The sequence below is a fragment of the Primulina tabacum genome, chromosome 16, assembly GCF_025594145.1.
Source record: "Primulina tabacum isolate GXHZ01 chromosome 16, ASM2559414v2, whole genome shotgun sequence".
In the NCBI taxonomy this organism is placed as follows: domain Eukaryota; kingdom Viridiplantae; phylum Streptophyta; class Magnoliopsida; order Lamiales; family Gesneriaceae; genus Primulina; species Primulina tabacum.
In genome coordinates, this window is record NC_134565.1 from 33,431,882 (window position 1) to 33,457,308 (window position 25,427).

General features: G+C 33.6%; 4 protein-coding genes across 7 annotated transcripts; 2 read left to right on the forward strand and 2 right to left on the reverse strand.

The window, feature by feature from the left end:
* The first annotated feature begins 15 nt into the window (after nucleotides 1–15).
* Nucleotides 16–6,722, forward strand: LOC142528862 (uncharacterized). Of its 4 annotated transcripts, XM_075634109.1 has the most exons (19): nucleotides 21–281; nucleotides 429–496; nucleotides 580–605; nucleotides 832–938; nucleotides 1,805–1,850; nucleotides 1,951–2,120; nucleotides 2,322–2,439; nucleotides 2,540–2,622; nucleotides 2,765–2,824; nucleotides 3,040–3,288; nucleotides 3,943–4,039; nucleotides 4,649–4,699; nucleotides 4,952–5,032; nucleotides 5,132–5,203; nucleotides 5,297–5,359; nucleotides 5,563–5,712; nucleotides 6,042–6,099; nucleotides 6,193–6,245; nucleotides 6,349–6,722. In XM_075634109.1, exons 4-19 carry the CDS (start codon nucleotides 838–840, stop codon nucleotides 6,436–6,438), a joined length of 1,542 nt encoding a protein of 513 aa, XP_075490224.1. In that variant the 5' UTR covers nucleotides 21–281; nucleotides 429–496; nucleotides 580–605; nucleotides 832–837; the 3' UTR covers nucleotides 6,439–6,722. The 4 variants fall into 4 exon arrangements, with proteins under 4 accessions (XP_075490222.1, XP_075490224.1, XP_075490223.1 ...); XM_075634108.1 differs by lacking the exon at nucleotides 580–605; XM_075634107.1 differs by lacking the exons at nucleotides 429–496; nucleotides 580–605 and having other exon boundaries at nucleotides 16–281.
* A 1,674-nt stretch (nucleotides 6,723–8,396) lies between these two features.
* On the reverse strand, nucleotides 8,397–10,887 carry LOC142528896 (S-adenosylmethionine synthase 1). Its single transcript, XM_075634164.1, has 2 exons — nucleotides 10,723–10,887; nucleotides 8,397–9,904 (listed from the first exon to the last, which is right to left on the reverse strand). The coding sequence occupies exon 2, from the start codon at nucleotides 9,895–9,897 to the stop codon at nucleotides 8,725–8,727; it is 1,173 nt and encodes a 390-aa protein (XP_075490279.1). The 5' UTR covers nucleotides 9,898–9,904; nucleotides 10,723–10,887; the 3' UTR covers nucleotides 8,397–8,724.
* Nucleotides 10,888–19,712: 8,825 nt separating this feature from the next.
* LOC142529130 (uncharacterized) lies at nucleotides 19,713–21,298 on the forward strand. Its single transcript, XM_075634544.1, has 3 exons — nucleotides 19,713–19,959; nucleotides 20,153–20,282; nucleotides 20,512–21,298. Exons 1-3 carry the CDS (start codon nucleotides 19,824–19,826, stop codon nucleotides 21,188–21,190), a joined length of 945 nt encoding a protein of 314 aa, XP_075490659.1. The 5' UTR covers nucleotides 19,713–19,823; the 3' UTR covers nucleotides 21,191–21,298.
* Nucleotides 21,299–21,398: 100 nt separating this feature from the next.
* LOC142528520 (uncharacterized) lies at nucleotides 21,399–23,567 on the reverse strand. Its single transcript, XM_075633570.1, has 2 exons — nucleotides 21,747–23,567; nucleotides 21,399–21,404 (listed from the first exon to the last, which is right to left on the reverse strand). Exons 1-2 carry the CDS (start codon nucleotides 23,565–23,567, stop codon nucleotides 21,399–21,401), a joined length of 1,827 nt encoding a protein of 608 aa, XP_075489685.1.
* Nucleotides 23,568–25,427: the final 1,860 nt, after the last annotated feature.

A 25,427-nucleotide genomic window follows, 5' to 3' on the forward strand; every position in this document is an offset into this window, starting at 1 on the left:
CCGATAGAGTATTTATTTGGATTCCATGGATAAACGGCATTAGAGACGAGACAGTGCGATATATGTGGTGTGCCCAATTGGGATGTATCCTGCCAACGATCCACGCCAAGGAAAAAAACCATGATCTCTATAAGGAAACCCTTCGAGCATAAAATCAACTAAAGATTTTTTTTATACAATTTTCTCTAGACTTTATTTCTAGAAGTTGTTTTGCCGAGTTCCCATTTCTTGTTTTCTTAAAGCCCAACGAGAAAGAAAGTCCATTGCTGAACTTCGCAAAGGTAACACCATCTTTATTGATTTTGTAAAAAAGGTTTTTTTTTTAATTGGTACGGTTGCTTTATTAATTTACTGTCATTGAAAATTATGGATCCCGATTGTTTTCTACCTCAAAGGAATGTGATTTGATTGTTGACTGCGTATCACAGTGCTTGTGCGTGTGTATGTGTGTTTTCTCGAGGCCGGTTTCGAAATTACGTTGTTAAAGTCTTCAGTTGTAAGTTTGTAACTCCTAGTTCTTCATTTGACATAAAGTTCGAATCTTTAATTGAACGTGTTAATTGTCATTAAAATTCACAGGTGCCCATTCATTTTTACCTCAGAAGGTAGGTGAATTTATCGGTTATCTGGAAGTTTTTCACGAATTCACCATAAGCGTATATTATCTTCTCGTTCTTTACATTTATTAAATTTTATCTTGAATTTTAATCGGCCCACGATTTGAATATTCAGCACTTCTGATTGTCCCCGTGTTTTTTTCTAGTTTCTTGACTTTAAGCGGCTGCGGCTAAAAAATATAGTTTTGTTTGGTATTTCTCTTTTGACTAGCAGTAAAAAATGGAGATCGATGAAGCAATGAGAGAAATCGATGATAGGAGGCTGAAGACAAAGTACAACAACGCCATCTTTGTTATCCAAAGAGCTCTTGCTCTATACTCGTATACGCCATTTCCTTTTGCTTTTAAATTTAGAATCTGTAACGAATTTTCTTGTGTATCACTGTTTCTTGCTGGGAAGGAATTATTTTTTTGACGTGTGGATGAATGAACTTCAATTTTTATACGTTGAATTGGGTTTTGTTTATCAGTCCTTTGGAGGGTTTAGCTATTAGACACTTGGTACTGATTTGATGGTGGCTGTGTCAAAATGCTGTGTGAAATTGAGACGCTTACATTTGGTTTTGTTGATAAAAGTTTCATTATTTTTGTTTAAAGAAGAAAACTGTTTTGAGAAATGGGATAATTTGTGTTTGAGGTCATTTCATCTTTGGGATGATTAGTGGGAGTGCACAACTGCTGTTGAATCTATTTTTCGTATATATTCAAATGCTTTTTCTATTAAAAATACCTAAGGGAAATAAGCCACATGCTAAAAATTGAAATTTGTGTGGTGATTCCGATTTATTGTGTTTAAAGTTCATTTCACTGATTGTGTCTCCTACGACCGGAATGTGGAGCACAAAACACGTGTCAATAGTCAGAATATTATTTTTCAGACTGGAGACAGTGTCGTTTGTTTAGCTTATCGTCAGTTTACCGCCCTTTCAATATTTCAAGAATCATCTTGTTCTTCGTGACTTTCATCAGTTTTTGGAATCTCAAGTCCTTGTTAACTGAGTTTGCTGTAATGAAACAGCTTCGTTTAGAATTGCATGAATTTTCATTTATGAAACTACGTACAGCCAATCATATCTCTGTTCACTAGTGAGCTAAGTGAAACTAAAGAACGAAAGATCCCGATTGAGATATTTCTTAAGTTGGTAACTTTCAAAGAAAACTAAGCACTAAAGTATCACATTTAACAGTTTTGAAGAGGTTGCCTTCAGCTTCAATGGAGGAAAAGATTCTACCGTAAGTTGTTTTACACTCTTGTGCCCTTTCTGCCACCCAATTCTGAAATATTTTTGCTTACTTAATACTAGAAATAAACACATCATATTTATGTTTGTAGGTTTTATTGCACCTTCTTAGGGCAGGCTATTTTTTGCACAAGGCTGGAAAGAATATGTCCACTGGAGACAGCAGAGATGCTGAAATCACATTTCCAATGCGGACAATTTATTTTGAAAGCCCGTCTGCTTTTCATGAAATAAACTCATTCACCTATGACACTGCGCTAGCGTATGTGATTATTTCCTTTTTTAATATAATTAGTTTTATTTTTTTTCTCCTTTTCCGCTCAATCCCTGTCTCTTCTTCATGGTTATGTCTGTGTTACACTGAATTTATAATATGTATTACATACTGTTGGATGTAGATTTATTCTTTCAACTAGGTTCTGTGGAGAACTGATGATTGATGATTTTGGTTCTACTTTGGCAGCTACAAATTGCAAATGGACATAATTCGCCAAGACTTCAAGTCCGGTTTAGAGGCTCTTTTAAAAGCTAACCCTGTTAGAGCTATTTTTCTTGGTGTCAGAATTGGTGATCCTACTGCGGTAGATATAGAACTTCTTTATTACCAGATTTCAAATCTAAACACTAACAAGTTAAAAGTACAGGCAGAGAGATTACACTTTGTCTTATTATAATTTTCAGATAGGGCAAGATCAGTTCTCGCCTAGCTCACCTGGATGGCCACCTTTCATGAGAGTGAATCCCATCTTAGATTGGTCATACAGGTTTGTTTCCTGTATTGAAGTTGTATACATGCTTTTGAGATCATTGTGCATCTGTATTTTCTTGATACAAGTCACAAGAGTTTTTAAAGTGGTGTTTCTTTCCTATTGAATTCAGTGGTCTTACCTTTCACTGTTTATATAGAGATGTTTGGGCTTTTCTCCTGACCTGCAAGATTCAATACTGCAGCCTGTATGATAAAGGGTAAACTACGCCAAATCCCTTTCCAGAAGCTTATTATGAAATGTGTGATCCTTGCGCTTTTTCTGTCAAACATTTTCTAAGTTTTACCTGTGTTTCTTTCGATAATTCTTTGGTTCTAATCTGAGATTTAATTTTTAACTTCCCATATTTTGTGTCATATGGTATTTGATGTCTATATAATTGGTGACATGGTGTATTGTTATGAAATGCTGCAGCTACACTTCAATTGGTAGCATTCATGACACTATGCCTAATGCACAGTTGTGCCATGGAAAGTCGAGCAATAGTGAAGAAAGGTTTAAACCTGCCTATCTGCTCCAGGACGGAAGATTGGAAAGAGCAGGGAGAGTCAAAAAATTTACTTGTCAGCCATTATCGGCTGCTAGCAATGGCTTGAAATGTGAGAATTCACATTGGAAAAGCTTGTTCACAGCCTCAGTTATTGCTGTAGGAGATGAAATTCTGTAAGTTATCGTTGATATATTTTTTCATTTGTTCATTTTTCAAAGCCATATGATATTTGTGATCCCTTTTTTGTGGTCCAGAAGGTTGTCATTAGATAGGCTTTGTAATAGTTGTCGAAAGTCAAGTAGGCTGAATCCACACTTGCTTTTTCCTGTTTGTCTGTTCATTGCTCGTGCTCTCCCAGTACTATCATTTGATGATACTTTATGCTCAATGAGTCAATGAAATATGTTTTGTTCTTTAAATTTATTTTTCCCTTCCATCAAGACACTTAATTTTTAAAAAACCCTAGTGTCACTTTGGATGCTATTAATTGCGTTCATTTGTTGAACAAAGTATTGATTGGCAACCTTATCAATGACCAGTTTAAAGAAATAAATATAAAACACCAGTGCTACACTATCCTCTTTCATCTCTCTGCTTACGAGTCTCCTCGGAGATTCTTTTGGCTTCATCATTGGACTCTTATGATGCATGTGTGACTGGTAAACCTCAAGTCTTTCGGTGTAGTGGTCCTTTTGATGTGTCAAATTTTGATTTAAAAAAGCAAGAAAAATATGTTTTAACCGAATTAATTATCTAGATTTACCTCGACTACCAATTTGATTCCTGTCATTTTGTAAATAATATTTTCTGTTGGCTCCATAGCTCAGGTTTGGCTCTGTTGAGGATCATCTGAGTACACTATTGTGTCGAAAGCTTCATTCCATAGGTTGGGCTGTTTCACATGTTGCTGTCACCCGAAATGATGTAAATTCTTGTTAATTTTAACATTTATTATTGATGCATGTGAAGCTTTGAATCCTTCTGTTGTTGACATTTTCATTCATATTCATAGAATAGATAGGATGCATCTGATATGAAATAGAATTCTCTGTTTGATTTTTATTAATATTAGTACGAAAGGCATAAACTATGAGATTGGCTATTTGACTTAGCTGACAGGTAGTGCATATTAAATTAACAAATGACGAACAAAGTAAATTGTCCCAATTAAATTGTAAAGTGTAGAGAATCATTCTTGATGGGATATAATTATGTCTTGAATTCTATTGCGATACTGAAAATCGTTCAGTGATGTTCTGAATCTCTATTTTTATGTAAGAACAACGTGACTCATTTTCTAAATATAGTAGGTACAATTGAAGTTTAAATCATCCTTTTGATCAACCTTTCGAAATATAGATTGATAACCAAATTTACATACCTAGTCTCAACACCAACTAATTATCTTGTGATGTTCTGCATCCTATTACATTTCCCTTCTTGGTTCTAAAAAAAATTTGAGATATAGAAAAATGTGAAGATTCCGTTATGTTGCCTCATGCTGCGTGCTTTGACTTATTGCCACTGTTCTAGATTGATTCTGTTGCCGATGAGGTTGAGAGATGGAAGTCTACTAATGATATGGTAAGCATTTTGCATTGTAGTTAGTTGTTTGTGCCTTTGGTTTGTATTGAGGTGGGGTAGTATGCAGGGGTGGTTCTAGAATGGGGACAAGAAGGGGCGAATCGTCCTCCAAAATTAAAATATTTTTGAATTCCATTTATCTAAGTTTCATGCCCAACTCTCTTTGATCTGCCACCGGCAATGTGTTGTGTGGAAGCATTCAGATTTGTGATTTAACTTTAAATGTCATAAAGCATGATATGGTTGCTGCAGGTTTTCATATATGGAGGGTTTGGTCCGTTACTTTCAGATGTCACTGTTGCTGGTGTTGCTAAAGCATTTGGTGTCCGTATGGTACATTTTTTCCACTGCCAAGATTTTCAACTTGTCAGATTTACGCGTGAAACTTTATATATTTTTCTCACCTTTATTTTGCATCATCATTTATTGAAGGCCCCTGATGAAGAATTTGAAGAATATTTAAGGCATCTAATAGGTGAAAGTTGTTCTGGAGATAGAAATGAGGTAATACAGTTTAAAGTTTGATGGGAAGTGAAGGGCACATTATCTTTTCCTATCCATTGTTCACTATTAACCTCGTCTGTTTTTGTCTTCCAGATGGCTCAGTTGCCTGAAGGCATCACCGAGTTGGTGTGTCACGAGAAATTGAAAGTACCATTGGTACGTTGAATCTTGTTCTTTGAATAAATACCATAACTCTAGAATGTTATGAGTATCGTGATGCCATATGGATTAGCGTACTCGATTTTTTTTAGCTTGGGAAATATCTTGTTTTCAGTACTTTTATCTGGTTAGTAGTTCACTATGTATAATTTTTAACCTACTGTTTCGAAATTCAATTGCTCCTTCATATGTTTTCGTAGGTAAAGTGCCAAAACGTGATTATTCTTACTGCGACAAATGTGGTCGAGCTGGACTGTGAATGGGATTGTTTGATTGAACTGATGACATCTAATGGGCTTTCAGTCACGGAAAAGTTTTTGTCAAAGAAACTGGCAACTGCTCTTTCTGACGTGAGTATCTTCTGTCTTTTTAAAGGAGGATCGAGCTGATTCTTCGACCTCTAACTCGAACCCCTATGATCAGTGAAGTATTGTGTACAAGGTTAGGTCACATAGATGAATGAAATCATGTTATTGTGTAATAACAAGTACCCTGTCCTGCATGCTTGCTTATGAAGCACAATGATTTAAACACCACATCCTAGATTTGAATAATTGAGCTGCTTTTGTTACTATGAATTATCTCTTTTTTGGTACGACGATGCACTCTGTCTCCCAATATTCTTGAAGCGATGACATTTTAGCTTAGCATATGCCTGGCAAATCAATCTCTGATGCAGGTGGAAATTTCTCATCCACTTTCAAAAATTTGCATGGAATTTCCCGATCTATACATCGGTAAGAATCATTTACTTTCAAATTACGTCTTCTTCACGCGGACTCTGCAACTTCATATTGCTGATATCGTTTCCTGTTTCTTGGGACTTGAAGGGGCATATCGTGAATCAAGAGAAGGCCCTCTGATCATCACCTTTGAAGGAAAGGCAAGGATTTCAATTTGTGTTCAAAATACCGAACCCTTTAAGAAACAGATCATACGGTAAACGATATATAAAAAATATATCACCTTATCATCATCATCTGCAGGATGAAGCAAGAATCATGGCAGCTGTAGAAGCATTACACCACAAGTTTAAACCAGGGGTGCTGTCTGAACTCGACCGAGCGGTAGACTGACTTTTATTCAGGTTGTACACCGACGAACCTCCATATTATTATAGCCAGGGGAATACATACGGCAACTGGCGTTAACTCATGTAGGGAAGAATTTTTTACATGATCATTGTTAAAAGGCTAAGGCAAGTGGTCTTGCAAAATGACTGGGAAAAATGCATCCTCATATATGATCATGAGGACAATTAAACTTATTTATGAATATATACAACATAAAGACCATTTAATATTGTGTACCATGATGCAATATTTTCAAGAACATGCGAATGAATTGAGTTCGTATTCAATTTTATTGACATGTGAAATAATTCTTGGCATGTCTGCATGGTTAGCATACAGATCAGATCATCTACATTTATTTATTAGTATTATTATTTAGTTTTTGAACATCTAAATAAGAGTTAAAAAATTATTTAAAATGCCCCATGAAAATATTTTCATAACAAAAAAAATCATATAAAATACTATTTTTCCCCCCTAAAAAAAAAGGTCGTCAAGCAAACTTGGTAAATTTTTGCACAAGTTGCCCTTGCTGATTAAAGTCCTAGAATTTAATAGAAATATAGTCATATTGACAGAAAAAGTTCTGTTTTATCAAATGATTTAATTATTTTCAAATTAAATAAATAATTTGTACATATTTACATTATTATCTTAAAATAAACCTAATTAAATAAAAATGTATGAAGATATATTTCTAATAAAATAAATTATTTGCTACTGAATAATAATAATTTTTTAACAGTACAATTATAATTCATCATTATATATATATATATATATACTGTATACACACACACACAAGTATACATGTGTGTGTATATATATATATATATATATAGGGACGTGTAATTCATTGTACAACCAAGAACCAAGTGTCAAGAAATTCCCAAGTTTCATATATTATTCACGGTTCGCATTCAATTTTTTTGATATCATACTGTCTATAATCAATCAAACCATTATTAAACAAGTGGTAGAACTCTGAAATGTTACGGTAACGTGACTTATTTTCAATGCCAATAGAAAGTGGCTCATCTAATAGTATTTAACACAAAGAAATGTCAAATAAAATGTGTCTCCTGCCGAAATATCACAAATATCTCCCAAGCCATCGCAGCCCAGTCATTCCAAATAATCCATGCATAGACATATATAATATGTGTGTTATCGCAGCTTCTGACACAGTTGATTTTAAATCCTAGAATTTACTAGAAATATGACTGATAAAATATAGGCACATATTTTTCTATATAATAAAATGATTCAATTATTTTCAAATCACACTTCATCATTTAGTTCTCAATTAAATAAAACTAAATTTGGTTTGTACATATATATAGAAACACACGCGTACTAAATTGTATTAATAGTTATGTATGGACTTTTGTAGGAAAAAAATTGTTAAAATTATATCAAAAAATATAAAAAATAATATAATGGTTTATATGACCTAAAAATTAATTGCAAGTCTCCTTTAGATATGCAACCTCTTTTATCACAGTTTTGGATCATCTTCCTTGGTGGATGGAAATGGTGGTGTTTACGTGGTGACGGAGGACGACGAAAACTACCTCAAAGGGTTTCTGGACAGAATCACAGGGGCTTTCTTATTATGGCAGAAATGTTGCTGAACCAAGTCCTTTTCAAAGGGTATTCGGAGAACGAGCAGCTGCAGAGAATAACCAAGGCAATGACCAAGCCCGTGTTAGATAAGAAACATTCTATGCTTTCTCCAAAGGGACTTCATCTGTTGACTATAGTTAGTTTTGGTTTTAATTATTAATTTGCATAAGATGAAAATAATATGTTTTGACAAAAAGAATCAAATAGTGGTGCTAATCACGAAAAGCACATCATAAGTAAAATTTTGAAAATTTAGAACTCAAACAACCATCTCAGCCGATCGAGCAGCAGAATTGGTATGCATGTAATAGATGATTGTATGATACATGATTCACTTTCACAAATAAATATTCACCAATCAACTTTTACTAAGAACGAGTACACAATTTTATAAAAAAAAATTGAAACAAACGTATGAGTGTTTCAAAGTACACAGGAACATACGACTTTCAAATGACAACAACCGAAGAAACAACAAAACAGAAAAAAATGAAAACAAGCATTTTCTCATGGTTTCACTCTCAGTCGGCTTAAAGACAAAAAATAAGAGTTCCCAGGAATCCTACGAAAAAAAATAATATTGTTACTATATCCTTTCAATCTTGTTTATTTGTCTGCAAACTGTATTCTTGTAGAAGTGTCATTAACCTGCAGCCCGTGAACTCAAGCCTTAGGCTTCAGAATCTTGACAGTTTCCCAGGTGAAGTCGGTGTCATCACGACCAAAATGACCATAAGCAGCAGTCTTCTGGTACCTGAAGTTGCCACCTCTCTTCAAGTCAAGGTTAATGGCAATCATTCCAGGCCTGAAGTCGAAGCTCTCCTTAATAAGAGCGAGTATATCCTTGTCTGGAATCTTCCCCGTCTTGTAGGTGTCAACGAACACTGAAAGTGGTTCTGCTACACCGATTGCATAGGAAACTTGCACGATGCAACGGCGAGCAAGTCCTGAAGCCACCACACTCTTTGCTGCCTGCCTAACTACATAAGCACCGCTCCTGTCCACCTTGGTTGGATCCTTTCCAGAGAAAGCACCGCCACCATGAGCACCCCAGCCACCATAGGTGTCGATGATGATTTTCCTACCAGTGAGTCCTGCATCTCCATGGGGGCCACCGATGACAAATCTGCCAGATGGGTTGAGGTGGAAGATTGTGTTTTCATCGAGATACTGGGAAGGAATCACAGGCTTGATAACATGCTCTTTCAAATCGCTTGCAATCTGATCGTTTGTCACAGTCTCGTCATGTTGGGTTGAGATGAGGACAGTGTGGACTCTGAGAGGAACCATGGCACCACCATCATTCCTGTACTCAACAGTAACTTGTGTCTTACCATCAGGTCTCAACCATGGACAAGTCTTGTTTTTTCTCACTTCGGTAAGCTTGGCTCCAAGCTTGGTGGCAAGGACATGTGTGAGTGGCATGAGCTCTGGTGTTTCATCAGTGGCATAGCCAAACATGTGGCCTTGATCACCAGCTCCGATTTCCTCTGGTTTCTTGGTGAGATGACCGTGAACTCCCTGGGCAATGTCAGGACTTTGCTGTTCGATATTGACAAGGACCTTGCAGTGGTCAGCATCGAGACCAACATCTGGAGATGTGAACCCAATGCCTCTGCAGGTATCCCGAACTATCTTTTCGTAGTTTACATTAGCCTTGGTTGTGATCTCACCAAAGACCATCACCATATTGGTCTTTGTGCATGTTTCACATGCAACTTTACTTTCTGGATCCTGCTCTAGGCAAGCATCAAGAATTGCATCTGAGACTTGGTCGCAGAGCTTGTCGGGGTGACCTTCATTGACAGACTCAGAGGTGAACAAGAAGGTATCCATATAGCGCCTGAAAAACATTTGGAATCACAAATAAGTTTCTGCTATGCTTCAGTCAGTTTGAATAACTATGAAACACAAAATGTCTTTTTCCAAAGTGACTCCGATATAAGTCTAAAGGGAACAACGAAACATTTAGTTGAAGTGATAGTTCTTGAAAGTGTAGCTACTGATAGCTATAGTCATTATTACATACAAAAGCTATAAAGAGGACAATCTGCAGTAAACTAGGTGACAATCCTTTGGATCTTCACAAATATATATAAAAAACCACAAATGCTCAAGTCAGAGAGGTCACCTCTGGATCCATAGATACTCAAAAACCAAAAAGGAAATTGAATCTGAACGAAATTCATAGATCAGTACCTTTGCTGAATGGATGAACATAGCATGCTAAATAGCGAAGAGACGTTAAATCTAATGGAGAAGATTATTTCTGACAGCAGATGTTTCGAAAAATAAACTTTCCCAATGATTATACAACATTTGTCGTATTAATCGGCAACACGCTTCATTAGAATATGAAATGCAGAAATCCTACGACGCCAAACTCGTGATAATAACAATATCCATCAAATGTCCCATAATTTGCGATAAATGCAACGCTCCACAAGATCCGCATCTCAGAAGCAAGAACACACAATCACAATTCACAAAATCTTACGACATCCTCCAATTTAAATAACTCTAAACAATAATCGAGAAAACAAATTCAAATCAATCCGAAAGCACGACACCACAATTCATTGACACAGAAATGAGAAACGGGTTCAGATCTAACCAATAACAAAAGCATCATCAGCAGATCTAATCGAAAAGAATTCGCACCTTTTTGAGAAAATAACAATTGAAGCCTCAGATCTGCAGAGGGAGAGAGAGATATTGAAGCGCAAATGAGAATGGTTTTCGTGGGTGCAAACGAGGTGATATATATATTCGTCCGAATACAAAGGGGTGCGGCTGATTCGTTCCCACTTTCTCTCTAGTTTCCATTACGGCCCCACTTTCAGTGGTTGGTTAAAAATTGACATTTTTAAATAAAAGAAGTAAGTAAACAGTTTGATGAATATTTAATAATTCAATTCTTATTTCATCCTATTCACTTGAGTATTATCTTCACTGACAATCTTCATAATAAGATGGATGACTAAGATTTATCCATGCATATATAGGACTCATTTTTTTTTTGAAATTGTATGTGTGGCAAGATCTTATCCGTTGAAATGAAGTGAGGATAGTGCCCACATAGGTAAAATCTCATTAACCGTTGTCACATATGACTTGTTTAGTTTTATTTATCTAATTAACATTATTTGCATGTTATTAAATTAATTAAAAGATTTAATCAATGTACATCGAAAAATAACGTATGTGAGTTATATCCTCATAATAAAAAAAGAAAAAATTTGTGTGAGACGGTCTCACGAGTCGTATTTTATGAGACATATATCTTATTTGAGTCATCCATTAAAAAATATTTTTTATTATGCTAAGTGTATTACTTTTTTGTTGTGAATATCGATAGAGTTGACCCGTCTCACAGATAAAAATTCGTTAGATCGTCTCACAAAAAATCTACTAATAAAAATAAAACACGGAATCAGCATCCACCATCCTCAGACAAGTATATAGACTTGGGAAATGACAGTGGAAAGGTGTATCAACAACTTGTGTGGGGTTGGTAACTGTCAGTTAGGACAACAACGCTTTGAGCAGTTGTACAACAATTGGTGGAGGAAGAGGTCTTCTCCACGGAAACTGGAAATTTAAATCCTGTGTTCATTTTTGTGTGTGTATACAAACATAGCACACATATATGTATATTCATATATTTTTCTAAATCATGTTATAAATATTTTGGTCATTTCAAATGTGCGACTAAATTGCCAACCTCTAAATACAATTATTACATGGTATTTTAGACTAGTTTATTATTATCTATTTATTTATGGTAGTACGACAATAGTTTATTAGATAATTAATGAATATTAGTATTCGGGCGTACGCGATGCACGCTAGTATAATTTTTTATTTTTTCAAAAAAAAAATTTGGAGTTCGCTTTTCTGTTAATTAATTTGATTTATATTAAGATAAGAATAATATTATAATTATAAAAATTGATGAAAGGCCGTGTTGCAATTTTATTTGAGGCCAAATTACAATTTGATAAAAGTAGTGGTTATTATGATACCCAAATTTTAATAAGATAGTAATTTTATTTTTTCATAAATACATTTTTTATGTGAAATCTTGAAAGCTTTGTAAGATCTAAGTTCTTAATAAATAACAGTTGGTTATAAAATTATATGATTAAGATCTGTATATGTCAATTGGGTGAAGCTTGCATTCAAGTATTTTACATGCCCGCAACGTGATTTGCAAGATGTCCAAAAATTAATTAGTCTTTAATTTCGATCAATACAATATAAGACGAGAATTAGTGCTTAGAAAGTTGTCGTGCATGTGCATCTCACTCACGATCAAGCACTAACCGAAATAAAATTATAATATCATAATATAAAATTAATTAAATATGGTTTTATTCTAAAATCATATAAGACTTTGCTAAAATAAACATATGAATGTGACTTGGATGCATGGCCATATATTCATGACATGCTCACAGAAAATCCATTTTTTTTTTCTAGTTGTTCATGTTAATAGTTGTATATATCTTTCAAAAAACTATGTTATATATGTTTTTATTATAGTGTTAAATTGTTATATTGTATGGTATTTGTAGAATTCGCCAACTTACCAATTACATGAAACATGTGCTGAGTATTTTAGATATGAGTATGTACGGTCTCATGAATCTTTATCTGTGAGACAGATCAACCATACCGATATTCACAATAAAAAGTAATACTCTTAGCATAAAAAAAAGTAATATTTTTTCATGGATAAGCCAAATAAGAGATCTGTCTCACAAAATACGACCCGTGAGACCGTCTCACACAAGTTTTTGCCTTTAGCTCTTTACCTGTGAGACGGGTCAAACTTACTGATATTCACAATAAAAATTAATACTCTTATCATAAAAAGTAATATTTTTCATGGATGACCCAAATAAGATATCAGTTTCACGAAATACGACTCGTGAGATCGTTTCACATAAGTTTTTGTCTTTTTGAATATTCTTCCCAAATAAACTCTTGTTTTTGTTTGTAGCGGATAATATTTCACGGTCTAGTGGTAAGGGAAAGGTTCTCAAAACCACACCAGTCTTGAATTCAATTCTCACTCGAAGTAGTTAAATTAGATAATAAATTCCTCCACCTCGTGGAATAAAACCAGTTAACCGACCTTGAACGAAGCCCAAATAAGTAAGGACACTACGTCCATCTATGGATCAGGCCCATATATGGGCCCAAATTGGCTTTATTTACTATTACCATGGACGGGTGCTATAATATGTTTTTTTACAATTTTTTTCAAAAGTTTTTTTTGGCAAACTCCGCCATTAAATTGTTTTTTTTTTTTTGGTAATGGACACTCGAATCAAAATAAAACTATAATTTTTGCACCCTTTGTAATTTTTAATTAAAATATTTCCGCAAATATTAAAACTTAAGGGCAATTTTTTTTCAACTAGAAAAAGAGTAATTTAACCTAATTAAACTTTTTTACAAGCAATTTTAGATGTCTCCCATAGAATTTTTCCCTCTTGTAAGTACTTGTTTGAAATGTTTTTTTTTTATTTAGAAGAGAATAAGAAATTGAGAGAGTATACTGTGTAAACTCGGATAATTTAAAAATAGAACTAAAAACGTATTGATTGTTATAATTAAATTTTTTTTCAAACATTAAAATATAATCAATTTATTTGTGATTAATTATTTAAAAAATATGAAAAAGTAACTTGGATAGAATCTGAAAACATTGTAGAACAAACAATTGAGAAGAAAAATGATGATCCCCTTTATTCAGTAGATTTGCCATTGTTATACATATGAAATTCTATGCTCATGAGATAATAGATCTTCCAAAACCTTAATAATGGATCGAAGGTGGAGTTGATACCTCTTTGCTAGAAATGTAGAAGTACAATGTGTGGAACTTGCAATTCTCGAGCAAGTGTGATCTTTTTTAATGGGCTTCACTTGAAATGTTTTCTCAATCTTAGGTATAAAAGAAGCATATATGGCCCATCCATTGTTTTAGAGTATCTCAAAATCTGAATTATATGCATCATCTTGGTATATTTGATATATATCGTGATTTTCTAGCATTTCTTGATTAAACCATTGAGAAAATAATAACAAATTATCCTATAATTAATGTTGCATTATGTGATACAATGACTAAACTGTGGTGTTTGATATTTGGTTAAGTGTGTATGAGTAAGAGTAGTATTGTGATGAATGATCTTTTGAAAAAATTTCGTACGTCAAGCTACTAATGTTTTGCCGCTTGATCAGGTTGGTTTGGTGGACCATAAAGAGTGACGTCATATCGTAATGGGGTAATATTGTCTTTGTTATTGACAGGGCTAGACAGTAGATAAAGGCTAAGACCGATCTCTATAAGATATGAGACAACATCATCGATTGACACACACTTTCTCGGGCTCATGAGCCTAATAGCCGACCCATTAGCATCCAAGTAGATGCATTCTTCGTTGCCACGATTATAAATAAATAACGTTGTGTATTGACTAATAACTATAATTTTTGACCTAATAGTAATCGGTTGATCATTACAGTTGGTATTAGAGAGAGATCATAGGTCCAAGTCTCACAAGAAACATGAGGAGAGAATGTTGAGTTAAGCTTATATTGGTGAGAGTAATATTGGGATGAGTGACATCCTGAAAAGTTATCGTGCGTCAAACTGCTGACATTACGCCGTTGATCTGGTTGACTAAGTGGTTCGTAAAAAATGATGTTCTTAACGGGTAGTATTATCTCTGCTAGGGACATAGTTAGCGGCAGATAAATGGTAAGATCAGCTGATAGACATGCACCTCATCGGAATCATGGACCTAACAGTCCGACCCATTAGCACCCAAGTAGTTGCATTATGCAAAGCCATGAATACAAGCAAATAAGTTGCAATTTGACTCATAGCTATAATTTTTTGCTAGTGCTTAATCCTATCATTTGACGATTCACATATTTTGAATCACATGCATGACTTCTATGAATCATGGTTTATGATACAATTACAAATGCTCGGTTTTATAATTTTACAAGATAAATATTGGCTCTTGTCATGTGACTCAACAACATGGCTACCTAAAGGTGAAGACAGATTCATCGAATCATGCGTGCGAAAACATCAAGAATCAATGGAGAACACCCGATTGACATGGAGCTTTCTGTTCGAAACCATTTCATTTTTTTATTATATATATATATATATATATATATATATATATAAATATATAGTTTTGTCAAGATGTCCACGAATCATACTCATCTTTGTCTTTACTTTTGTGCCCACGATGATGTGACATTCACATATTTGATGTGATGAATATATATCAAAATCGTGTATCCAATATGTGAGTGCTATCTTATTGGTGCAATCAAATGTGAACATGGTTGGTGGACAACATAACAAAATTGTATATGTTATGGCTGGTTAATTAGTAAAGAAATTTAGCATAATACTATTCGTCGAATAATATCTACAGCTTGTCGAATGTCAAAAAAATGTCAAGTTTGTCACCGACCCTCGAGATTTTTAAAAAAATTTAAATAATTAATCGATGAAGCTTTTTGCTCTACTTTGATGCAAGTCAATGCAAGCTAAGAAATTTGTCTTGTTTCAAGCTTTTAGGTGGATGGCCATTATTTAAGCTAGTCGCTGGCACAAAAGTTAGTTGAAATGTTGTGAAGGAATCAAAGATTAAAAATACAATAAGTAAATTACTTTTAAAACCCTACTAATTAGAATAATTGACAAACAAAGTCAAATTATAATTATCGATCTTTTTTGTTTTGAAAAATAATAATATTAATCGATCAGAATGAAGATTTCTTACAGTTGAATAAGTAAGTGTGTGTCTATATATATACACACACACACATTTGGTTTTCTATAATTCCAGATTTCAAGCTTAGTTAGTTATCTTTGTTTTTTTTGCAATTTTCATTTTTACAACATGGTGTTGACGTCATCATGAACAAACATGCAATGTCACATCATCGTTACGATTAAAAAACCTAGACTTGACAAAAATATAAAGAAATATGACTAAGATCTAATTTAACAACTTTAGAAAACTAAAATTGCAAAAAGAGAAACAATGAAGACATGAATTACTACTGGATATATAAAGCCAAAAGTTAATTATTAGTTAATTTTTTTTAATTTGATTGATCAATTGAAATATATTGCAAGCATACCCATGATTTGAGAAGAAGTTTCACAATGCATAATCGTTAATTGATTAATTGCAATCATTTTGTCGAACCTTTAGATTCCTTGGCAAACAGATTAAGACACAACAATATATCTATAATGAAACCTAATTTGTGCCCACTTTGTTGAGAATTGTTAGTCAGTTTCGTGTCAAGATTTTTTTATTTTTATTTTATATAACATATTCGTATTCCCGTTAATAATTAATTAATCATATAAAATACAATCAATTTTCATAACGGATAAATAATTAGTCATATCAAATTTAATAATTTAAAACAAATCAGAAATAAAAGTCACAAGCTCATTGTTTAATTTGTAAGAAAAAAACTATGCATGTGTAATAAAAAAACCTTAATATATAATAGTCATTAGAAGGTATTTTTGGTAATATCACTACAAAGATAACGTACTACTAAAACTCACAGTTTGGTCCCCTAAATATTTAAAATTTCATCTTAACCAATCAAGTTAGATGGTTTTAATTCACTTTTAGCCCTTTTCTCTCGGAGCACTGACGGACATATCCGAACCGACAAAAAGAGATGATCAAAAATTGAAAAACATAAGATCGATATATTAGACTAGCATCAAAATTTGACGACTTACTATACCAAAACTTACACGATGAATTTTGTAATTTCGATCCTTACGTGACGAACTTTATATTTCTGCCTTTTTATACATATAACTATTTGTTCATACGTGTGTTTTCTGCAAATGAATTAGTGCATGCGTTGAGTGATGCTATCCGTATGAATTGGGTTAGATATAAATGGGCGATCCACCGGATATTGAGGATGATTTATGTTTAGTAAAATGAGTGAAGATAATGACTTCGACTGTAACCTGCAAACAAATAGAGGAACTCGTGAATGGGCGTCGGAGGGGTGTCCGGCGTAGCCACTCCGATGCTTAAATCAGCAGGTTGAAGATGAAAAAAACAAGCGATATATGCCAGAATATATGTGTATGCTTGAGAGTTTAAAAATTCAGAATCTGTAAATGAGAAATGTACCTGCTATTTATAGTAGTAAATCCCATCATTACCTTGTTTTCAGTGCCACCTAGTAAGTATGGTAAGACTGATTCCCATACTTTCTGATGACTTCTAAAATACGCCAAACTCTTGTTGCTCTGACAGATTAGACAACTCATACCAATCACACTCGAGTGTGATGCAATTCTCGAGGTAGCCCGGGTGGTAAGGTACCCGAGAGCTTGTATGAGAGCCCGGGCTCTTGACTGCCCGGGAAAAGGATAAATGCCCGGTTGATGAAGATAATTCCCGGCAGCTTGGCTCTGATTTGGGCTATCCAATTAGTTTTTCGGGTCATTCTTGACCCCTTATGGGGGTATCATTGAGTGTTCATTTTGAGGAGATGATCAATATCAATAGATGATTTGCATGCATCACCAAATATCTGGTTGGCTCTAATTTGTTACGTTCTTTTGGAGACAATCTAACGTGGAGAAGCTGATACATTGGTAAAAATTTGGACTTATAAGTAATTTCTCTTTGGGAATTTTATTAATTGAGTTATTTAATTTATGCATGAAATAATAGTTACGATGACAAGTCTAGTTAGAGTAATAAACAAGTGAGTGATCCCAATTATTTCTTAATTATTTAGTTTCTTTCGGTGGTTTATAAGTAGTCCATAATTTCCCCGTGGATTATATTTTTAATCATTTGCTATCATTGTTTAATGAACGTAATTCATCTGATTGCATGTGACACCAATTTAGCTACCTTTTTAATAATAATTTAAGACCATATACATTTGTCTCTATATGTTGATCTTGATAAAATTTTGAATTGGGAAAATTGTTTTCCCGTCTTATATATTTGTATTTTTGTGATTTTGATATTATATTTTGTCAAATTTCAGTTTTAGTACGTAAATATTTTTTTATTTATTTACAAATTTATTTTTTTCCGATGTGGTACTGATGTGATACCAATGGATCGCTGATATGGCGACGACATGCATAGTACCACATTAACAATCTCGATAAAAATGACTAAAGTTGACAAAAATCAGAAGATGTTGAATTAAAACATAAATTTGATAACATAGATGACAAAAATTACATAGTGAAAAAAATTACACGACTGAAAATATGATTTTTCATTTAAAATTTCCCCAAAATTTTTAAGATTTATGCGTTTCAAATTGCAAATATTTGGAAGTTACGCATGAGCAGTCTAGACAACTAAACACAAATAATATTATACGTTTTTCGAAGTATCCACAAGGTTTCGTTAAGAATTGGACAAACCAAACAAATAAATTAAGTAATTATGTTGGCCTATCGAGCAAAGGTCAAACTTTTTATAAAAATCAATGCCATCGTTATTTGACGGTCCAGAATTAATCATTATAATAAAATTTTAATACTTTAGTACTATATGTGGAACATGCATGCTATTATCATAAAATAATTAACTTTATAATTTCTATTAGTAATTAAACATTAAAAGAAAGCTTGATTTATTTATACCCATAATTTTATTGTCTCTACCAGTTATTTTTTAGAAAAATTATCAAAAAGTCATCTAAGTTGACATATTTTAAATTTTGGTTTTACAAGTTGATTCTTTTTTATTGATCTTATTTTGTTGTCGATCTTGTCAGCATTTTCCGACCGACATCATGTTAGCACTTCTACAAAATAAGACTAATAAATAAGTTCACATGATCAATACTCAATTTTGATTATTTTAAAGATTGATCATAACCTAAAATAGGCACACTTAAAATTAAAGAACAAATTTTGTTTTCCCATTTTTCTTTCTTGTATCAATTGGATTAGTTCGTGTAGTTCTCACACTTCAGTTCAACTCGATCGAGCATCCTTTTCCCTTTTGAGATACCCCTAACAATATTTTGAGCATAAGTACTAAGATCTCGACTATTTTGTAGATTACTAAGCCGAAGCTGAGCTGAGCCTTTGTCTGCTATTTTCTGATACTTTAATGTTTTCGCAGACGAACAAACTTCTTGCGATTAATTTATTTATTCAATTTGCATTAAATTTCTCAACAAGAATACTATAACGTTTCATTTATATAGATAAACGGGTCTTGCATGTAAAATTATTTCAAATTGTTCTTTACAAGAAATATTCATTGATTTCTTAATTATGTAAATTAAATATTTATGTATTTATGTATGTATATATATGTGTGTTAATATGTATATGAAAAATATATTTTAATTTAATGATTAAAATAATATAATCTCACATTGATGGAGTGGATGAATAAATAATTGGGGGAAATTATTGTATTAGCTAATGACTAAAGTTGGATTAGATAAGATTAGACAAATTGATAATTGAAATTAGTGTACGTACTTTGACTTGTGCATCTGTATCTCCATTAGTAGACACTTATATATATATATATATATATATATATATATATATGGATGTAAAGTATCTACATATGTAACACCATGTTGTACAAAGAACAAGTCTTCTACACACACAAATCCATATTCTAAAAGCATCAAGACTTTTTCTCCAAAGTGAAAACACCTTTCAGAAAGAAAAAATGGGAAGAGCTCCATGCTGTGATAAAGCAAATGTGAAGAAAGGTCCATGGTCACCTGAAGAAGACGCAAAACTTAAGGAATACATAGAGAAACATGGCACCGGAGGGAATTGGATTTCTCTCCCTCTCAAAGCTGGTATGTATGTGTGTATGTATATCGCGGCTTCTATCGAACGACTAACTAGTCCAAAAGTGGAGCTGTTTCTTGATATTTTGAAAAGTTAGATTAGATTCTTGCAAGGTTCGAGAGTGGTAGCGTGTGAGTTTCGATTTTATTGGTTTGTTAGTCTTTTTGGTGGTTTTTATATGATTTTGCTTTTGGAGATTAGATCTCAGAAGATGCGGAAAAAGTTGTAGACTGAGGTGGCTGAACTATCTCAGACCAAATATCAGACATGGGGAATTTTCAGATGATGAAGATAGAGTCATTTGCAGCCTTTTTGCTAGCATTGGAAGCAGGTATATATAGATCGACTCACTCTAAAAATTTAGCTGCAGGGAATGTAGCATGAGGCCGGGGTAATTTGACTAGTTTTCGTTGTGTGTTTCTTTTTTTTTTTTCTCCCCCAAACATAAATTAAATCTTGCAGTGTCAACCTCTAGAGTTTGCCATTAAATCATAAGTCGAATTTCGAATTTTCATATCCACCTTGGATTTTATATATTTAGGGTTCGTTTGATCATGCAGATGGTCAATAATAGCAGCTCAATTACCAGGAAGAACGGACAACGACATCAAGAACTACTGGAACACGAAGCTGAAAAAGAAAATCTTGTTGGGGGCATCCAAATCCTACCAATTATTATCCAAGATAAATATCAATCCCATCCAACGAAACCCTTCAATCTCTTCTCCATATCCATCTCTTGAGACCCCATTTGAATATGGTAAAATCACAACATATCCCACCAATATTTCCGAAGATATTAAGGTTTTCTCCGATGGTACTGATCCCATATCTCCAACTTTCCCCACAACTGTTTCTTCAAATCCCACCACCCATTCAGTATTTCAAGCTCAAAATCATGGATACTTGAGCTTAACACAGTATGATGAGGCGATAAATTGTAACAATAATACTAGTAACTATATCATGTTCGGAGGGGAAGCTAGCTGCACTTCATCCGATGTAAGCTCCGATGGTGAAAACCTAAATCTACAGAAATATCTATACAATAATGGGATTGATATTGAAGGTGATCAGAAATTCTTGATTAATAATCCTGGTGGCTTTGGTGCTGATCTTGAGAACCCGTTGGATTACAGTATTGAGGAGATTAAACAGCTGATTAGCAGTAACAGTATTTGCAGTGATGATTTATTTGTGGATGGAATCAAGACAGAAGAACAAGTGTTGTACTACTGACAAAAATATTACTTATTTCATGAAAAATCTCTCTTTAATTTCTTTTTATTTAATTTTTTAGTGTAAATATTTTAAAAAATTTCTGTTCAATACAATTTATTTTGGGCATGTGATGTGTTACTTTACATTTTAATTGAAATTAAAAGTTAAAAAAATTTTGAGCTACATTTTTGTGCTTGAGACTTGGCTCCACCACGAGGGGCAATCATCATTTCTGCAAAATAATGCGAAAGATAATCTTATTCTTTACACATAGTTTTCCGTGATATATATATATATATATATATATCTATCTTTACACATAGTCTTGCGTGAGTGCATGAGATATGTAGTATATCAAAACTCCATATATATTAGTTTTGTTTTGTTGCATAGATATCTACCGTATATATTTATGTGTGCATCGATCAGGAACGGATCCAGGAATAAAAGTTGGGGGGCTTGAAGTCAATATGATAAGTTATATATTATTAAAAAAAAATTTACATTATATCGTTCAACGAAGTTGTGCCATACGAGATTTTAAAACATAAAATTCATCAATAATAGAATTTACACCAATATATTTAGCTAAATCTCGTTCAATATAGAGTGTCAAACAATCGGCAAGAAAGTCATCCTCCATTTTATTGCGAAGTGCCGTCTTCACATGCTTCATTGCTGAAAAAGCCCGCTCAGTAGTGGCAGTAGACACAGGTAATGTCAAAACAAGATGAATCAATCTAGTCAACATAACATAAACACTTGACCGTCCACTCTCGGTCAATTGCTGACACAACTCAACAAGTGTAGAAACCTTTAAATTCTGCATCACATCAAGTTTATAATGTATCAATTCATACTCCAAAGCAACAATTTTTTGATCTGTGAAATCTCCAGGATAAAACTTCTTCGCAAGCTTGCAAATATCATCACTGTTAAATGAGTCAAATGAATTTTTAGGATCTAAAGCTGTACTAAGATAAAGAAGTTTCACCGATGACTCATTGAACCGAGTATTTAACTCCATCAAAATGAAATATATTGCTGCATTAAAAACATCAAAGTGGTAATGATGTTCTATTGTAGTTTGCCGACAGGAACGTCCAATCTTATATAGACAATCAAGGTCAGGTACATCAATTTCATTTCTTGAGCAAAAAACTTTAACTTCCTGAAGAAATTCATTCCACCCACATTCTCTAAATTCTTGAAGGCGAGTTTTGGTAGTAGTGACAAATGTGATAGCAGTCAAAATGTCTTGAGATTTTCTTTGAAGAATTTGACAAAGAGTATCTGTTGTTCTCATAATTTTATGCATTAAGTGCAAAATAAACACAAATTCAAAGCTTGCCATGTTTCTGTAAATCCCCCGAACTTCAGCCTTAACTCTTCCATTTGGAGAATAATCACTGAGAACTTCAAAAACTTTGCAAGTTGCAGTGTACATACCTATCAAGCTTTTTACCGAATCATAGTGAGAACTCCAACGAGTAGCTCCTGCTCGTTGCAAATTACCAATCTGGTTTGCACCACTTCCAGAATCACGTTCTCCAATTGACAACATATACTCAATTTCATTTCTCTGTGCAGTATGTAATTCAGCAATGCGCTTAGTAGAAGAAGTGACAATATTAACAATATTGTCCAAATGAGAAAAGAATTCACAAATAACACTAACATCCTTAGCTGCAGAAACCAATGTCAGTTGTAAACGATGTGCAAAACAGTGGATATAGTATGCATAGGGACAATCTTTGAGAAATAATGCTTGAAGTCCATTCCACGCTCCACGCATATTGCTAGCACCATCATATCCTTGGCCTCTGATTTTCTTAACATGGAAATCATGATGAACAAGAACATTTGATATCTCATTTTTCAAATTCATTGAGGTAGTGTCACTAACACTTTTGATGGCAAAAAATCTTTCTGTCAAAATCCCATGATTGTTCACAAACCTCAATATAATGGCCATTTGCTCTCGTTTAGATATATCTCGGGCTTCATCAACAAGAATACAGAAGTATTTATCTCCAACTTCTTCACGAACCATCTGTCGTACTCTATTGGCCATAATATGTAAAATCTCATTCTGAATTTCTGGAGCGATATATTGGGCATTTTTTGGAGCATTCTCAAGCACAACTTCATCAATTTCTATATTCATTTTTGCAAAAGCCTTCACCCATTCAAGAAAATTTCCACGATTAGATGAAGATAGAGATTCATCGTTACCTCTAAAAGCACAACCTTGAAGTGCTAGACAACGAACAGCTACAATTGAGGTGCTCAAACGCAGACGATTTTTCTCTTTTTCCTCTTTAAATTGTGCATGCATCACTTTATCAATATGTTGTGAGGGCCTCATCAAATTTTCAGCCCTTCTCTCACACATAGTATGAGGTGAAGAAGCTGCAGAACCAATATGGGCAAGAAAAGCACATGTTTTTCCTTGGTTTACCCTTTTCCAATTGTCAAATCCTTCATTGACCAATGCCGAGATATTAGATGAATTAACATCATTCAGGAAAAGAAAACAATAGAAACAATATGCCTTATTTGTTGAAGGCGAATACTCCAACCAATAAAATTTCTGAAACCATTTTTTCTGAAAACGACGATTCTGGCTTCCAAATTTTGTACCTGGATACTCCAACATATCTGGTTGATAAGGCCCCATATTTAGATATGAACGTCTTATCTCATCTCGTACATTAACATGATATTCACATATCTGTTTTCTTTTTCCTGGATCTCGTTCAATAAAAGTAGACGAAGACTGATGATCGTCTCTAGGAGAGGAACATGAAGGAATTTGGATATGGGGAAATAGAAGACTTTCACTGGATTGATGTTGCATTGTAAGGACCGTAGGAATTGAAGTATCTTCACTAGCTTGACGATCTCTCTTCTTAAAGAAAGATGATATCAATGTTTTTCCTTTCTTTGTAGCAGATTGATATTCCATTTTGAAATAGTTCAATTTATAATCCTAAACAAGAATAAAATAATTATTAACCAAATAAACAAGTAATAGTCACTCAACAACTCAACAACAAACAATCAAGAAACCACAAATCACACACAGATAAGCTATAAAAAAACAAAATAAAAAATGTATAGCCGATTCTTACCTGGATTGTTGTCTTGCCGATGAGCAATTCGATTTCTTCGGGAGTCCGCAATTCTATTCTGTAGCTAAAGGGCTTGGGACTTGGGAGAGAAATTTTGTAGAATTGAGGTGGGGCGGATCAGAGGATAAATTTGGTCTCATCCTTGTAAATGGACGTGACTTGATTGGACTAAGACATTGATGTACGACGGTTTTTGAAACAACCGTCGCTATTAGAGACGGTTTTTCAAAAAACAGTCGCTAATAGCGACTGTTATTAGCGACTGTTTGAATAAACCGTCACTAGTAGCGACGGTGCAATTAAAACCGTCGCCGATCCAGATCGGCGGCAGTTTTACTAAAACCGTCGCAAATATTAGCGACGGTTTTTGAAAAACCGTCGCTAAATTATTAAAAAAGTGGGCTGGGCTACAGCCCAGTACAGCCCTAGAATACATCCGTCTCTGGCATCGATCAGGACTTTATTATATATTACTCTATTATTATCTTACTAATTATTATATTTCGGTCGATGCTAATCCTAATCTCTATTCTCCGACAATCGTTACTATAATTTAACACCTCCATGAATTGTTTATTTTAATGATTGAGATGTCATGAAACATAATTTATTTAATAATGTCCCTGTCGAGGATCAATTGAGATTTCGTTTTACTAATAATAAAATCCAAATTATGCTCGCCATATAATTTTCACGTTTCCAAAATGCTATTGTTTCTATTCTAATGTGATTTTGGTCCGTTATATTGTTAAATTTCAATTTCGGTTCGATATGTTTAATTTTTGACAATTTTGGTCCAAATTTGGCAAAAAAAAAATCCTACTCGACGGAATCTAATGATTTAGCGTTAGAACTTGCTTGTGTTGCATAAAAATCAGAGAATTTTCAAAACGGAGGAAAAATTGTCCTACATTGCACATAAATAGGTGGAACGTGTGTTTTTTTGACCAAAATACGACTAAAATTCAAAAAAAATTAAATTAATTAAACCATACTAAAATTTCAATTTGACTATATATAGAGTAGAATAAAATCACAACATGAAAAACAAATGAATCGAAAAAGAAAATTTCCAAAATAATAATCACAACCATTGTGTTTTCTACTATATTTTTAAAAAA

What these genes read in the sequence shown, in the direction of transcription:
- LOC142528862 (XM_075634107.1), top strand. Translation starts at nt 838, where the DNA reads ATGGAGATCGATGAAGCAATGAGAGAAATCGATGATAGGAGGCTGAAG. An exon ending in AGAGCTCTTGCTCTATACTC is followed by an intron (nt 939 to 1,804) that starts GTATACGCCATT and finishes CACATTTAACAG; the next exon opens with TTTTGAAGAGGTTGCCTTCA. An exon ending in ATCTTAGATTGGTCATACAG is followed by an intron (nt 2,623 to 2,764) that starts GTTTGTTTCCTG and finishes CTGTTTATATAG; the next exon opens with AGATGTTTGGGCTTTTCTCC.
- LOC142528896 (XM_075634164.1), bottom strand. Translation starts at nt 9,897, where the DNA reads ATGGATACCTTCTTGTTCACCTCTGAGTCTGTCAATGAAGGTCACCCC.
- LOC142529130 (XM_075634544.1), top strand. Translation starts at nt 19,824, where the DNA reads ATGGGAAGAGCTCCATGCTGTGATAAAGCAAATGTGAAGAAAGGTCCA. An exon ending in TTCTCTCCCTCTCAAAGCTG is followed by an intron (nt 19,960 to 20,152) that starts GTATGTATGTGT and finishes TTTGGAGATTAG; the next exon opens with ATCTCAGAAGATGCGGAAAA. An exon ending in TTTGCTAGCATTGGAAGCAG is followed by an intron (nt 20,283 to 20,511) that starts GTATATATAGAT and finishes TTGATCATGCAG; the next exon opens with ATGGTCAATAATAGCAGCTC.
- LOC142528520 (XM_075633570.1), bottom strand. Translation starts at nt 23,567, where the DNA reads ATGTGTGAGAGAAGGGCTGAAAATTTGATGAGGCCCTCACAACATATT.